Source organism: Oncorhynchus kisutch, linkage group LG21, assembly GCF_002021735.2.
Source record: "Oncorhynchus kisutch isolate 150728-3 linkage group LG21, Okis_V2, whole genome shotgun sequence".
Taxonomy (NCBI): domain Eukaryota; kingdom Metazoa; phylum Chordata; class Actinopteri; order Salmoniformes; family Salmonidae; genus Oncorhynchus; species Oncorhynchus kisutch.
The window spans coordinates 11,470,570-11,488,131 of record NC_034194.2 but is presented as its reverse complement, the minus strand read 5'-3'; the positions used below and the strand labels follow the sequence as shown (position 1 = coordinate 11,488,131).

At 41.8% G+C, this 17,562-nt stretch overlaps 1 protein-coding gene across 11 annotated transcripts in view; it reads left to right on the top strand.

The window, feature by feature from the left end:
* The window catches only part of arid1b (AT-rich interactive domain 1B), a 114,002-nt gene that overhangs the window by 6,977 nt on the left and 89,463 nt on the right, over positions 1–17,562 (top strand). For all 11 annotated transcript variants that reach the window (XM_031800837.1, XM_020455343.2, XM_031800839.1 and 8 more), the window contains one exon: positions 9,739–9,942. In XM_031800837.1, the coding sequence (XP_031656697.1) occupies positions 9,739–9,942 (204 nt within the window). The remainder of the gene's footprint in view (positions 1–9,738; positions 9,943–17,562) is intronic.

Genomic DNA, 17,562 nt, shown 5'->3' with positions numbered 1-17,562 from the left:
TTTTGATCCTCCAATAATCGGTGTCGGCTTTGAAAAATCTTATTCGGTCGACCTCTAGTCCCCACCCCAGCCCCCATTTTTATGCTGCTGCTACTGTTTATTATCCATGCATAGTCACTTTACCTTTGGGAAACCAATCTGTACGATATTCATTAACACGCACACAAAAAAATTGGTGCTTCGTAAAGAGACTGGATTGCATGATACAATTTCCCATCAACCCCTGTCTTAAACTATAGGCTAAAATATTACTTAGGCTTTGTGTAATCTATGTCTGATTATTGTACAGACGGAGAAGATATGATCTATAGAGGCTCTGGATTTACCAAAACCATTTTGTTCTTCCACTAGAATGTTTTGATTCTCAAAAGGTAATTAGCCTATTGTTGAGGATGGATGAATATCATTTTATAGACTATTTCATAAACGTATGCCTCTATAATTCAGTCACATTGTTTTGAAGATTTAAGAATGGAATTAACTATAGACTTATGATGCTTGGCGTTCAGGCAATAGAGTTCAATCTTGGCTTCATCAGCCCAGAGAATCTTGTTTCTCATGGTATGAGATTCTTTAGATGATTTTTGGCAAGCTTCAAGCGGGCTGTCATGGGCCTTTCCTGAGGAGTAGCTTCCATCTGGCCAGGAGTGCTGCAGAGATGGTTGTCCTTCTGGAAGTTTCTTCCATCTCCACAGAGGAACTCTAGAGCTCTGTCACAGTGACCATCATGTTCTTGGTCACCTCCATGACCAAGGCCCTTCTCCCCCGATAGCTCAGTTTGGCTGGGCGTTCAGCTCTAGGAAGAGTCTTAGTGGTTCCAAACTTCTTCCATTGATTGATTGAGGCCACTGTGGTCTTGGGGACCTTCAATGCTGCAGAATGTTTTTTGCACCCTTTCCCAGATCTGTGCCTCGACACAATCCTGTCTCCGAACTCTTAACGGACAATTCCTTTGAGCTCATGGCTTGGGTTGTCATGCACTGTCAACTGTGGCACCTTACATAGACAGGTGTGTGCCTTTCCAAATCATGTCCAATCAATGCTAATTTACCACAGATGGACTCCAAGATGTAGAAACTTCTCAAAGATGATCAATGGAAACAGGATACACCTGTGCTCAGTTTTGAGTGTCATAGCAAAGGGTCTGAACTTTTGTAAAGGCATTTCTATTAATGCTTTTGCGAAAGTTTTTGCTTAGTCATTATAGTGTGTTGTGTCTAGATTGCTGAGGATTATGATTTTATTTTTAAATCCATTTTAGAATAAGGCTGTAACTTAACAATGTGGAAAAAGTCAAGTGGTCTGAATACTTTCCGAATCCACTGTGTGTTCAGTGGTGTGAAGTACTACTTAAGTAATTTTTGTGGGTTTTTGTACTTTACTAGTACTTCACTACGTTTCTAAAGAAAATAATGTACTTTTTACTCCATACATGACAATCAAAAGTTCTGATTACAATTTGAATGCTTAGCAGTACATGGAAAAGGGTCCAGTTCACACACTTATCAAGAGAACGTCCCTGGTCATCTCTACTGCCTCTGATCTGGCGGACTCACTAAACATAAACGCTTCCTTTGTAAATTGTTTTGGAGTGTGCCCTTGGCTGTCAAAAGTAATAAAAAAGGAAATTGTGCTGTCTGGTTTGTTAAATGTATTTAATTTAAGGAATTCTACTTTTACTTAAGTATTTTTTTTTCACCACTTAAGTGCATTTCAAATCTGATACCTTTTAGACTTTTACTTGAGTTATTTTATATTAAGATATCTTTATTTTTACTCAAGTATGACAATTGTGTACTTTTTCCACCTCTGTGTTGATCAGCGGGTTTTAACATTGCAATTTAGTTCTCAGGGAACATATGTCTTAATACAATTCTTCCTCAAAATATGCCACATTTTTGTTACCCAAGAACAAACTAGCAAACCACTTCTCCCAGTCCTTAAGTACCTGTGTAATATCAGAGTTCAAACCCCCCCTGCTCTTCCCTGACTTTCATTGGAATTTTCTCATGTCGTTTTGGTCCTAACTTATTTATTTGGCTCAAACTGTTGAGGATTCCTGTAACTGTGGCGGCAGGTAGTCTAATGGTAAGAGCGTTGGACTAGTAACTGAAAGGTTGCAAGATCGAATCCCCAAGCCGACAAGGCAAAAAAAAAAATCTGTCGTTCTGCCCCTGAACAGGCAGTTAACCCACTGTTCCTAGGCCGTCATTGAAAGTAAGAATTTGTTCTTAACTGAATAAAGGTAGAAAAGAAATCTCTTCAAGGTGTAATAACTGCCCTCTCTGATATCTCCGTTTGAATAGGCAGTCTTTAATCAAACATGCTGGTTTTTCTTAAATTCCTTCCTAAAATGTTCTCTTGTATTTCTGTCTTTACACTGTAAAAATACGTATTCAGCTTTGTGTATGACATGCTGACCAGACCGCTCGCACGCCTACGCCCGCATGTTGATTTTTGTCCACCCACCCCAGGCGCAATCAGGACACGCAGGTTGAAATATCAAAACAAACTCTGAACCAATTATATTAATTTGGTGACAGGTCGAAAAGCATTAAACATTGATGGCAATTTAGCTAGCTAGCTTGCTGTTGCTAGCTAATTTGTCCTGGGATTTAAACATTTGGTTATTATTTTACCTGAAATGCACAAGGTCATCTACTCTGACAATTAATCCACAGTTAAAAGGGTTAGTTAGTTTCTAGTAATCTCTCCTCCTTCAGGCTTCTTCTTCTTTGGCCTTCATATGGCGGTTGGCAACCAACTTTAAGGTTCATTACCACCTCAAACTGAGGTCCACACTCCAGTCGATCTTTCAATCACCCACATGGGTATATGCTCCTCAAAAACCAATGAGGAGATGGGAGAGACGGGACTTGCAGGCCGTCAAACGTCACAAATAGAACCAAGTTCTATTGTAGCGCCAGACTATGCAAGAGGCGAGCGGTGTGAGTGCAATGATTGAATAGCATGTATGTGTACTTTTATTTTGCAATGCTCACGCGTGCGACGCAAGCGGTGTGGTCAGAATTTTACTGACCATAGATAACTAGTTATTCCAATAAGGCTTGTAATCTTTCCTGGACTTGGGTCTATTCTTTATTTTAATTTTTTTCCCCGCATTTCAGTGTATATGATATCACAATTTTTCATACCACACATCAAAATCAAATGTTGTTTCTTGGAATCTTTGCAGGGTTTCGATGAGTTTCACCAGAGCTCTACACGCCATTTTAGAACATAGAAAGTAGAGGTCGACCGATTTTTAAATGATTTTTCAACAGCGATACCGATTTATTGGAGGATAATAAATAAAATAAAAACTGATACCGATTTAATCGGCCGATTTTAAATAAAATAAATGTATTTGTAATAATGACAATTACAACAATACTGAATGAACACTTATTTTAACTTAATATAATACATCAATAAAATAAATTTAGCCTCAAATAAATAATGAAACTTGTTCAATTTGGTTTAAATAATGCAAAAACAAAGTGTTGGAGAAGAAAGTAAAAGTGCAATATGTGCCATGTAAGAAAGCTAACGTTTCAGTTCCTTGCTCAGAACATGAGAACATATGAAAGCCGGTGGTTCCTTTTAACATGAGTCTTCAATATTCCCAGGTAAGAAGTTTTAGGTTGTAGTTATTATAGGACTATTTGTCTCTATACCATGTGTATTTCATATATCTTTGACTTTAGTATTGCCAGTGTAACAGTATAGCTTCTGTACCTCTCCTCGCTCCTACCTGCGCTCGAACCAGGAACACAACGACAACAGCCACCCTCGCAGCGGCGTTACCCATGCAGAGCAAGGGGAACAACTACTCCAAGTCTCAGAGCGAGTGACTTTTGAAACACTAATAGCTAGCCATTTCACATCACATCATTACACGAGCCTAATCTCGGGAGTTGATAGGCTTGAAGTCATAAACAGCAGAGCTGCTGGCAAAACGCATGAAACTGCTGTTTGAATGAATGCTTATGAGCCTGCTGGTGCCTACCATTGCTCAGTCAGACTGCTCTATCAAATCATAGACTTAATTATAACATATTAACACACAGAAATGCGAGTCTTCGGTCATTAATATGGTTAAATCCGGAAACTATCATCTCGAAAACCAGACGTTTTATTCTTTCAGTGAAATACGGGTGGCATCCATCAGTCTAAATATTCCTGTTACATTGCACAACCTTCAATGTTATGTCATAATTATGTAAAATTCAGGCAAATTAGTTCGCAATGAGCCAGGCGGCCCAAACTGTTGCATATACCCTGACTCTGCGTGCAATGAACGCAAGAGAAGTGACACAATTTCACCTGGTTAATATGACTTGCTAACCTGGATTTCTTTTAGCTAAATATGCAGGTTTAAAAATATATACTTCTGTATTGATTTTAAGAAAGGCATTGGTGTTTATGGTTAGGTACACGTTGGAGCAACAAGTCCTTTTTCATGAATGCGCACTGCATCGGTTATATGCAACGCAGGACATGCTAGATAAACTAGTAATATCATCAACCATGTGTAGTTATAACTAGTGATTATGATTGATTAAGTTTAATGCTAGCTTGCAACTTACCTTGGCTTCTTACTGTATTCGCATAACAGGCGGGCTCCTCGTGAGGCAGGTGGTTAGAGCATTGGACTAGTTAAACGTAAGGTTGCAAGATTGAATCCCTGCGCTGACAAGGTACAAATCTGTCGTTCTGCCCCTGAATGAGGCAGTTAACCCACCGTTCCTTGCCTAGTTAAATAAAGATTAAATAAAGGTGTAAAAAAAAAAAAACGATTTCCGATTGTTATGAAAACTTGAAATCGTCCCTAATTAATCGGCCACTCCAATTTAATTGGTCGACCTCTAATAGAAAGTAATTGGACACGTTTCTTTAATTACATTTAAGCCTGTATCGTTTGCTCCGAATGATTCACAGTAATACCTGGCTGAGAAAGTTTGTGGCCAACCAGAAAATATCATGGATAAGAGTAATCAGGAAGTCTACTTTTTCTCTCCAGTTTAAGTCAAAACATCTGCATTCTTCAACCACCTGTGTAGGAGAACACCTTAAATGCCAAGCAAGTTTCTAGACAGTCGTGGATGGCAACTATGAAGTCCATCACAGCTTTTCCTTTGACAGATACTGTATGGATGTAAAGTTATTGCTTAACGGGCATATCCTTCCTTTAATTATACAAATGTTAGTCCCGATGGAATTCTAATAGGGTTTCCCCATGATGATTAACAAAGTAATCCAAAGCAACAGGCCATGTAATATCATCAATATAATTTATATAGTCATCTAACCTCCCAATTTTTGTTAAGATCCCCACAAACAGTGGGGAAAACAAGTATTTGATACACTGCCGATTTTGCAGGTTTTCCTACTTACAAAGCATGTAGAGGTCTGTCATTTTTTAAATCATAGGTACACTTCAACTGAGAGACGGAATCTAAAACAAAAATCCAGAAAATCACATTTGTATGATTTTTATGTAAGTATTTGATCACCTACCAACCAGTAAGAATTACGGCTCTCACAGACCTGTTAGTTTTTCTTCAAGAATCCCTCCTGTTCTCCACTCATTACCTGTATTAACTGTTTGAACTCGTTACCTGTATAAAAGACTCCTGTCCACACACTCAATCAAACAGACTCCAACCTCTCCACAATGGCCAAGATCAGGGATAAAATTGTAGACCTGCACAAGGCTGGGATGGGCTACAGGACAATAGGCAAGCAGCTTGGTGAGAAGGCAACAACTGTTGGCGCAATTATTAGAAAATGGAAGAAGTTCAAGATGACGGTCCATCACCCTCGGTCTGGTGCGCCATGCAAGATCTCATCTCGTGGGGCATCAATGATCATAAGGAAGGTGAGGGATCAGCCCAGAACTACACGGCAGGACCTGGTCAATGACCTGAAGAGAGCTGGGACCACAGTCTCAAAGAAAACCATCAGTAACACACTACGCCGTCATGGATTAAAATCCTGCAGCGCACGCAAGGTCCCCCTGCTCAAGCATGTCCAGGCCCGTCTGAAGTTTGCCAATGACCATCTGGATGATCCAGAGGAGGAATGGGAGAAGGTCATGTGGTCTGAGACAAAAATAGAGCTTTTTGGTCAAAACTCCACTCGCCGTGTTTGGAGGAAGGATAAGTACAACCCCAAGAACACCATCCCAACCGTGAAGCATGGAGGTGGAAACATCATTCTTTGGGGATGCTTTTCTGCAAAGGGGACAGGACGACTGCACTGTATTGAGGGGAGGATGGATGGGGCCATGTATCGCGAGATCTTGGCCAACAACCTCCTTCCCTCAGTAAGAGCATTGAAGATTGGTCGTGGCTGTGTCTTCCAGCATGACAACGACCTGAAACACACTGCCAGGGCAACTGAGTGGCTCCATAAGAAGCATCTCAAGGTCCTGGAGTAACCTAGCCAGTCTCCAGACCTGAACCCAATAGAACATCTTTGGAGGGAGCTGAAAGTCCGTAATTGCCCAGCGACAGCCCCGAAACCTGAAGGATCTGGAGAAGGTCTGTATGGAGGAGTGGGCCAAAATCCCTGCTGCAGTCTGTGCAAACCTGGTCAAGAACTACAGGAAATGTTTGAGCTCTGTAATTGCAAACAAAGGTTTCTGTACCAAATATTAAGTTCTGCTTTTCTGATGTATCAAATACTTATGTCATGCATTAAAATACTAATTAATTACTTAAAAATCATACAATGTGATTTTCTGGATTTTTGTTTTAGATTCCGTCTCTCACAGTTGAAGTGTACCTATGATAAAAATTACAGACCTCTACATGCTTTGTCAGTAGGAAAACCTGCAAAATCGGCAGTGTATCAAATACTTGTTCTCCCCACTGTATGTAAATAGCATCTGCTTCTGAATATAGGTATACTTGACTTAACAAATTACTATAGAAGGAGGATGTATCTCTAACCCATGTGGACTGGGTTAGCATGAAAACACTCAACTTTACACACATTCCCACTCCCCCAGAGCCCCAAGGGGCACTCACATTCGTTTTTCTGTTGTGTCCATACAAATACATGTCTCTCTGGTTGATCTCGTTTCACGACCGGTCCGCTTCCCATGACGAAATAGTCTTTTCCTCCTGTTATTTCCCCCAGGAGCGTCTTGAAGAGCAGTTCTAGAAGGCGATCGGTGTGGGACTTGGCCGATCGAAGGAAGACTTTGTCATGATCAGGATGGCCTCGCAAGCTTTTGTTTTTCCTATAACAGAGCTACTTTGTCCTCCACGGACAGACTCCACCTTCACAACCCCGGAAACCTTTACCCCTCTCCCTCATCCTCTCATCTGCAATCACCTGTTTTGCAGCCTTGACCAACCGATATCAACTGGTTCACTTTGGAGATTAGGTCCTCTTTTTCATCAGCTGGCAGTCCTGCCACTATGATAGACACGGGACTCCAGAAGTCCAACTTCAAGAGCTATGCGGTCTTGTAGCTGCTTGTTATTATTCTCCAGTTGAGTCAGGATAGCTGTATGATTATGCTGAATGGCTTTCTCCAAAGATGCATGTAAGCTGTCTACTTTACTATTCAGTCCTTTTTCAATACTCACCTTCATTTTATAAAAAAATAATAATCCATCTTTGTAGCTAGGCTCCTTATCTCCATGAGATTAGCCATGCTATTGGCACTTTCTTTCTTTGATCAATTTGGCTCCATGCTTTTCTCACCACTGCGTAGATTTCTACCGGAGTCCATATTTTTTAGCGGTTAAGTGTTTCTGTTATTTCCATTCAAGGTAGATAACCAGCTAATTTTATAGCTAGGCTGGCCAAACATTCACCAACAAGTCTGTCAATTGACTCTTTCACCCTCACAGGATTCAGCCTTCAGCTGCCTCCATTTACGGGCTGATCTTTGTATTACACTTTGAAAACGTAAAAAAAAAAAAATAGTTTTGGAAGAGTTTGGTCCCATAAAGAAGCAGCAGTGTTTTTCACCGTATACACCGGAAGCACCCTTGGAAGTGGGTTACATGTTTCTTTTGCTTTCGACCTCATTAGAAGTGTTGCGTACGTGTTTGGTCTAAAAAGTGTAGGGTTTGGGTCTTTGGGATTATGTTTAGATCATGTTTAGTAGATGTTTTTCTTTTTCAACTGTTAGCCATTTGTGTTTACCATGCTGGATTCTGGGAAATGGAAATTTGATTGGTGGTTGCTTTGGTCTTTTTGTTTCTTAGTCCCAACAATAATATATTTAATTTGGATGCTGCCAGATGTACAGTAATTTTACAAAATACAATGTTAGTGCAACATCCTCCACATGCTTTCATTGACGAGAATCCCTTCTGAGTTTTTTTGTGTTTTTTTTTTTTCTTCAGAATAGGCTGTCTACCTTACCCGTGTGTGTTAACTCAGGGTGCCCAGGCATGACTGCTGACACTTAGACTGCTCGTTTAAAGTGGCCTCTCAGGCTTTCTCGATTTGCTCACAGTTTCTGTAAGTGGTGCTTCAATTGGCCTGAACTTGGCAGTGACATAAAAAGATTTGCTTGAATTGCGCTCTTTTTTTTCTTCTTTTTTTTTTGGGCACAGCCTGCCGAGTCTCTCGAGAATAACCTGACTCTCAAAGCACTTGACGGCACATTAGCCTGGATATCTTTACCAACCACTAGACCCATGTCTGCCATCCTCATGCCAGTTGATAGGGCTCTGCTGAAGTGATGGAGAGCGCTGATTTCATTGAGATATATCAAAAATAAATACTTCTGTAGTTTGCAGGACATGGGGAATAGGTCTACTTCAATACTGGGCAGCTTTCATACTGGAATTTGAGTATTGATAGGATTGGACCATGTTGCTATCATTTTTCTTTGGCAAGTCCTAACAGACTTCCCCCCCCCAAAAAATAATATGTCTGTGTGTGTGTGTGTGTGTGTGTGGTGAAGAGAAAAACAACACGCACTTTGTGGACCAAGGTGATGGAAGACCGATTGGTGGCACTGTGGAGAGAACATGGCAGCCTTTTCAATGGGCGAGTTTATTTTACATTGCCCGGTGCCCCGGATGGGTGGCATTTGCTCATTTTAGACCATTCCATAAACAAAATCTCCACCCATACGGGGCACCGGGCCTTGCAAAATGAACTCTACCAATACTACATTTGCATCCTACCATGACAGAAACCAAAAAGATGATTCCTTATTCTGCACCTCGGGGCAGCAGGTAGTCTAGTGGTTAGAGCGTTGTACTAGTAACCGAAAGGTTGCAAGATCAAATCCCCAAGGTAAAAATCTGTTGTTCTGCCCCTGAACAAGGCAGTTAACCCACTGTTCCTAGGCTGTCATTGAAAATAAGAATTTGTTCTTAACTGACTTGCCTAGTTAAATAACGGTAAAATCAATAAAACCCCCCATCTCCTTTTGTGATATTTTAGCACATAATAATCTGCACACTAATAAAGCAGATCACTGTTTGTCTGCATTTATTTACTACGACAACTGAGAAACCAGGGCAAGATTAACTAGGGAATGTGAGCACCCCTGTCCTGGAGTTGAGGATGGATGGAATGAAAGATTTGGGACAAGGAAATCGGGAAATGTGAGCACATCGAAGTTAAGATTTTAGAAGTTGTGTAGTGTATGCCCAGTTTAAGAGAGACATTTTAAATTTGCAAGCTATATCTTCAACTGTTAATTGTTTATAACACAAGCCCTATCATGTTCCAACTCATCCTCTTTCTCTCTGTTAGGTGCCACCTATGGACGCCATGGCCATGAAGCGCTCTCAGCTCTACGGCATAGGCAACAACCCTTACTCCCAGCAACAACAGGGCGGGGGCGGGTCTTACCCTGGCCAGCCATACGGATCGCCTTCTCCTCACCGCTATCCAATGGGAATGCACGGGAGGGGTCAGGTGGGCATGAGTGGAATGCAGTATCCTCAACAGCAGCAGGTATGTTTCATTTAGTCATTTTACCCCAACCTAAATATCTGCCCAGAGTAGGCTACTCTTCTACAGACTGGGCTACTGCCAGCATGCAGTAGTTATCACATTACGCGTTAACTAGAAACATCGGGACCCCTTTCATTGGTGACAACAGTCACTGAAAGGCAGAGGGCTCGTCAATCCCCAGCCTGCTGTCCCATCACAACCGGCACACGGCATGGGTCTGTAAAATAAGACAGTTGGAAAAACATTCCAGGTGAAGCTGGTTGAGAGAATGTCAAGCGTGTGCAAGGCTGTCAAGCAAAAGGTGGCTACTTTGAAGAATCTCCAATATAAAATATTTTGATATAACACTTTTTGCTTACTACATGATTCCAAATGTGTTATTTCATAATTTTGAGGTCTTCACTATTATTACAATGTAGAAAATGGTAAAACATTAAAAAACCCTTGAATGAGTAGTTTTGACTGGTATTGTATATCTTTCATAATATTTCCCCTAATGATTATTAGCCTGCCTACCTCTTTCTCTCGCTCTTGTTACTTTATTCCTTCCTCGCTTTCAACTGTTACCCTAAATGAAATAAGTTTCGATGTCCTTATTCTAATGACATGCATGGGACTCTAAGAGCTAATAAGGCTTTTTTTAAGGAGAGATGCAAGCGGAGCACAGGTGTGTGTGTGAATATTGCGTAAGAGACGGAGGCTATGAGTTCGAAGCTTATTATGCATAATATGCATCCATCATTAATTAGCTAAATATAAGGCTAATACTGGATAGCATTTGTTACCTTAGAGGTAGGCTAGGACATAGATGTATATATCTCTCTATTTATATATGAATATATCTGTGTGTGAATAGGGCTATATATTAATCTAGAACAGAATGATCTATTTTGCATGGAATTGATGGAGAGAGAAAGACTGAGTGCTCACACGTACACTGATTTAAAAGCAGCTATATTCGAGTGATGGGCTGTTTTAAAACTCTACAGCTGCAATGAAAAAAGAAATGCATCTTTACAACAAAATAATTAAGTTGGCCCCCGAAAGCTAGATGGAGATGGGTCAATTAGATGCACATTCGGTTTTTAGATTACCGTAGCATAGACTATGCTGCCGCAAATGTAGGCCTACCTGTCACAAGAAATAAAGTTACCATGACGAGAGAGGTCTACATGCATTGTGAACTGCGCTCCGTACTGAGATGGGCTGTCTGTCCCCACCCTGAGCGTTGATGAGTCATCATGCAGAGGGCGTAGAGGAGCCAGGTTTAGACGTCGCATATTTTCAGTTACATTTTCACGCTATTCTCTTCATATTAATAATTTCTTATTATCATCCTGGGAAAAGGGATTGGTTTTAGGCAGTAAATCTCGGTAAACGGGTTCCCGCCATTCAACCCTTCTGTAAGTGTGTCCCAAATGGGACCATATTTCCTATGGCCCTAGTCAATAGTCGTGCAATATATAGGGAATAGGGTGCTATTTGGGACACCGCACCTGTGCAGATGGACAGGGCTGTGAGTGAATGTGAGGGAGCTGTTGACATGCAGCATGGCTGTCAGAGCGTGGGCTAGGACAGGCTGGGTTGGGTCAGTCTATTCTGGGTGCGGAGTCAGACGACCCTGCTGCTATATTTAGCCCCCAGACTGCTGGGTTTGGCTCTAATGCTCCTCCAGAGATGGCCTGGCAGTGGCACTCCCATGGGACTAGGCTGCCGACGTGTAATGGCCGTTAATAAGGACTTGGTCTCAGCAGTAATATTTATGGGTAGTACACACAATGCGCACACACTCCCATGCGAGCTCTCACACTCTACTCTCTCTTACACACACACACACACACACACACACACACACACACACACTGTTTATGCTATATCATCCTTTATTTGTTAGTGTTTTGCCGATTGAAGTAAAATGCCTGGACTTAGCTGCTGTTCTGTTTCACAATGGCCCCCATTTCATTCCTTCCGTTATCGATCCAACGCCAAGTGATGGGAAAAAATTGTAATGAAAACCCATTTTGATATTAATGGATAATAGCTTACTATGCCCTCCACTTTGGCTGAAGGCAAGGACTTTGCGTGACGAGCGCATGCACACAGATATGCTCTCCGAGTCCGTGTGATGGTGGTGATACAGCATGACATCACGAACGGTCTTACGGTGTCCATTACTGTCATCAGTCCTCATCACCATGCTAGTATCTCTGTCACTGGAGTTGTCAGAAACCACGATGACAGCAAATACAATAATTTTCCCTCTCTTAAAGGGAAATAAAACTTCTGGCTTGTTGTTGGACTGTCTGTCAAAATGTGCACCTCTCTCACTCAGCAAGACTAACCTTGCTCTCCCGAACACCAGCCTCTCTACGTCCCTGACTTGAAAGTCTGGAAAGGTTGCTTTGATGTGTCAGCACGAAGCGATGATAATGAAGGGGTTGTGCCCTCAGACTTCGGCAACACCCTACACTGGTTGGATATCCCCATTCCTAATTGTATGAATCATGATCTATTGTTTTACATAGGATCGCCCTGTCTTCTGTATACATAGTAGGGCAACGATATGAATCACCCATGCATTCCAGCTAGCTACTACTGTACTACCCATGTTCACTTCTGTCAAGTTTCCTCCCTGCCCCCTAATTTTTGCAAATCATGAGCATGAAGTACCCTAAAAATATAATAGTTCATAGTCTGGCCCAAAAAGATCAGAGTACAGCGAGTATGACCAACCAAACCAAAAGAGTGTCTATCTAATGCAACATGTACCAATGTAAAGATAAAGAAAAGTGTGCAAAATTAACTATTTTGCAGGATAATATAATGCATGAAGCGAACATGGAATGACTTTTTGAAGTGTGAAAATGTAGAGTGAAGGTGTCTTTCATGCATCTCGTCATGATGTCTGTGCTGAAGGGCAGGTGAGCAAGCATCCCCACAGACACCTGCATGGGCTTCTGTTTAGTTAAACCACCTCTACCACTACTTCTTGCAGTCCTTGAGGAACACATTGTTTCCATAAAACATTGCATAGACATTCCCTTCCTAAACCAGACTATATAGTCACGCTCGCTCTTTCTTTCTCACTTTGTGTATGTACAGTGCATTCGGAAACTATTCAGACCCCTTCCCCTTTTCCACATTTTATGTTTCAGCCTTATTCTAAAATCGATTTAAATAGAAAATCCTCATCAATCTAGACATACTACCCCATAATGACAAAGTGAAAATCTTACTGACATAAGTATTCAGACCCTTTGCTAGGAGACAATACATTCAGCTCCGGTGCATCTGGTTTCCATTGCTCATCCTTGATGTTTCTACAACTTGATTGGAGTCCACCTGTGGTAAATTCAATTGATTGGACATGATTTGGAAAGGTGCACACCTGTATATGTAAGGTCCCACAGTTGACCGTGCATATCAGAGACCAAGCCATGAGGTTGAAGGAATTGTCCGTAGAGCTCCGAGACAGGATTGTGTCGAGGCACAGATCTGAGGGAAGATGCAAAAAAATGTCTGCAGCATTGAAGGTCCCCAAGAACGCAGTGGCCTCCATTCTTAAATAGAAGAAGTTTGTAACCACCAAGACTCTTCCTAGACCTGGCCGCCCAGCCAAACTGAGCAATCGGGGGAGAAGGGCCTTGGTCACGGAGGTAAGCAAGAACCCGATGGTCACTCTGACAAAGCTCCACAGAGTTCCTCTGGTGAGATGGTTGACCTTCTGGAAGGTTCTCTCATCTCTGCAGCACTCTACCAATTAGGCATTTATTGTAGTGACCAGACGGCAGCCACTCCTCAGTAAAAGGCACATGGCAGACTGCTTTGAGTTGGCCAAAAGGCACCTAAAGGACTCTGACCCTGAGAAACAAGATTCTCTGTTCTGCTGATACTTGATGAAAACCTGCTCCAGAGCATTCGGGACCTCAGACTGGGGCAAAGGGTCACCTTCCAACAGGACAATGACCCTAAGTAAACAGCCAAGACAACGCAGGGATGGCCTACTTATGGCTTATTACATTTACTTATGTAAATGTGGTATTTCAGTTTTTTTTAATAATACATTTGCAAAAATGTCAACATGTTTTTGCTTTGTCATTATGGGGTATTGCGTGTAGATTGGGGGGTGGGGGCATTTAAACCATTTTAGAATACAGCTGTAACGTAACAAAATGTGGAAAGTCAAGGGGTCTGAATAGCTAACGAATACACTGTAGATACCTCCTGATGTCTGTCATTTTTGAACATCGTGCTCATCTTCCGTAACATCAGTAATCTCATCTTCTTTCAAATAATGCAGTTTTCCAAGCTTGCCGAAACTCTCCCGAAAGGCAGGTTTTCATTTTGAGCCTTGACTCCTAGAGAAAGATACTGTTTTTACAGTCCCGACTGTTTTAAAAAGTAGGCTATAGATTCTTAATTCTCATTCAGACTAAATGTATAATTGGTAACAATATAAGAAAAGGTTGTGCAGGGTTCTCGTAGTTTAATCCAGTAAAAGTTCACTGAACAAAAATATACATGCAACAATTTCAAAGATTTTACTGAGTAACAGTTCATATAAGGAAATCAGTCAATTGAAATATATGCTTTAGGCCCTAATCTATGGCTTTCACTTATGGAATACAGATATGCATCTGTTGGTCACAGATACTTAATAAAAAAAAATATATCTGGTGTGACCTCCATTTGCCTCATGCGGCGTGACACATCTCCTTTGCATAAAGTTGATCAGGCTGTTGATTGTGGACTTGTGGAATGTTGTCCCACTCTTGGCGGGAACTGATATTGGCGGGAACTGGAACGCACTGTCATACGTGTCGATCCAGAGCATCCCAAACATGCTCAATGGGTGACATGTCTGAGTATGCAGGCTATGGAAGACCTGGGACATTTTCAGCTTCTAGGAATTGTGTACATAGCCTTGCGACATGACTGTGCATTATCATGTTGAAAACATGTGATGACGGTGGATGAATGGTACAACAATGGGCTGCAGGATCTCATCACGCTATCTCTCTGCATTCAAATTGCCATTGATAAAATGCAATTGTGTTCGTTGTCCGTAGCTTATGCCTACCCATACCATAACCCCACCAGTTTTTGCAGAACTTCTTTGGTTGTGCAAACCCACAGTTTCATCAGCTGTCCGGGTGACTGGTCTCAGACAATCCCGCAAGTGAAGAGGCCGTATGTAGAGGTCCTGGGCTGGCGCAGGTACACGTGGTCTGTGATTTTTTTTGAGACCGTTTGGACTTTGGAGGCAGCTTATGGTAGCGCAATGAACATTTAAATCCTCTGGCAACAGCTCTGGTGGACATTCTTGCATGCCAATTGCACATTTGCTCAACTTGAGATCTGTTTCATTGTGTTACAAAACTGCACATTTTAGCGGCCTTTTATTTTCCCCGGCACTAAGTGCACCTGTGTAATGATCATGCTGTTTAGTCAGCTTCTTTATGCCACACCTGTCAAGCGGCTGGATTATCTTGGCAAAGGAGAAATGCTCACTAACAGGGATGTAAACCATTTTGTTTTTCACAAAATGTGAGTTTTTTTGTTGTGCTTATGGAACATTTCTGGTCTCTTTTACTTCAGCTCGTGAAACATGGGACCAACACTTTACATGTTGCATTGATGTTATTGTTCAATGTACTTTCTGTAGTGCCTCAGGCAGCATACGGGCTGAATATCACCCAGGCGTTGATGATACAGTTTTATCACTTTATTTGTTTTTAGGCCTGTCATGCAAACAACCATTGATTTACTCATTATGTTTGTGCAAATACAAAAAATGTTCAATCATTCATGTGTGACATCTATAATTTCCATTTGGACGTTACATGTATCCACTGCAGTGCTGTTCTATACCGGCGAAGTACAGTTCTAGGTCATTGTACGTACCATTTTTCAGTCGTATGGACTTGATCCATTTTTTTGCGCTGTATAGGACTGAGGCTCTTGCGGTCTTCCCCAACCAGTGGCTGCATATACCCTCCCATATAGCATTCTTGTCTTCTTCCACAACCGCCACTCTGAGACCCAGGACTGTTGCCTCTCGGATTTGGTCATCTGTCCGCCACAGCTTTTAGCGCAGACATGATTGTCAGAAGTGGAGGCTGTTTTCCTATCTTCTTGAAGATTAGAACTAGGTAGCTAGCTGGTAAATGAGGCTTTCCCTCAAAGACCGCCAATACATCCTGCCTTCGCACAAATTGATTGTTACTCTGTCAGTTTTTCTCTCCACTGTTTTAGTTAGCTAGCCTTTGGCTTGGCTTGTTTACCTCCAGTGAGGGCGTAGCAAATTGACGAGGGTGTGTGGGGGGCGTTGCGCATGCAAATGGCGTGCATATGAGAACCAATCAAAAAGTCACTCAATTTGAGCTAACCTCCCCTTTTACAAGCTGGAGTTAACAGACCAGTGAGTCATTTTACAAGGATAAGTTCGCTGTCAGCTGGCTACTGTAAGGAAGATGAGAGAATACAACCATTTTCTCTATCATATACCATATTCATACGCTTATCCAGTGCGACTAAGTCTGTATCTGCTAAATTACCGAAAAGTAAATATTCACAACACCAGCTTTGAAAATTACAAAAATTACGTTGCCCATAGAACCGCCATCACAACGATAGTAGAAAACGACCCATTACATCGTTAGAAATCGGCAGAATTTCTGTTTGCACTGAAGACTCTGTCAGTGTTGTCAGCTCTGCTTGCTTTTCCATCTCCAAGAGGGATGGAGCATGTAATGACTTTTATCTGCACCGGGCCCCAGATGGCCCTGAGACACCTTCTTTATTACCTCACGGATCCCGCCTGAAATTGGATGTTTCAACTGGTCAGATACCACCGGTACCCTGCTGTGCTGTTTTATAACGATTATGTTCCCCGCTCCCGTAGAACAAGTGGCCAAACGGGGGGGAGAGAGGATGGCCGCCACGGAGAGAAGAGATGCAACAGAGCAGACAAGACCGCATTAGAGATGCCATTCGGAGATCAACCTTAATATTTCAAGATAATTAGGAATTGATTTTCCTCTGTCGATTATGCAGGCTGGCTTTCCTATTCAATGTGTCTTCCCTCATATCCTGCAGTCTTTGATCCTGCAGTCTAAATGGTACCATATTTCCTTATAGTGAACTACTGTTTTGACCAGTACCCTATAGGGCCTGGTAAAAAAATAGGTGCCATATGGGACTGAGACCTGGTGTCATCAGTCCTTGCTCTTTGTGGGGGGTCTGAAGGTGTTTCAGACTGTTAAAAACCTGAGGATTAAGCATGCTGCATCTGCCAAAACTCTTGATGGCCATGCTGATTTGATTATAGATCATACACACTTTAGCTAAGATGTCTTTGAGACTTACATTACCCTGTGTATGGTTTGGTATTGTAATGTCTCAGTGACCAACACTTAATTTAAGCAAAGGTCTTCCTAGTGCCTCTCCTGTTTTTTTTTTTTGGTAGCTGTCAGTCTGTTCTTAGTAAATGAGCCGCATTGAGAGACTGGCACTGGCAGCAGCACCTGATTTTTTTCAATGTAATTAAAAAAAGCCTACTGAAGTGATGGCATGATTAAGCCATGCCTCCATCTGATTAGCCATATACATATTGGCTAG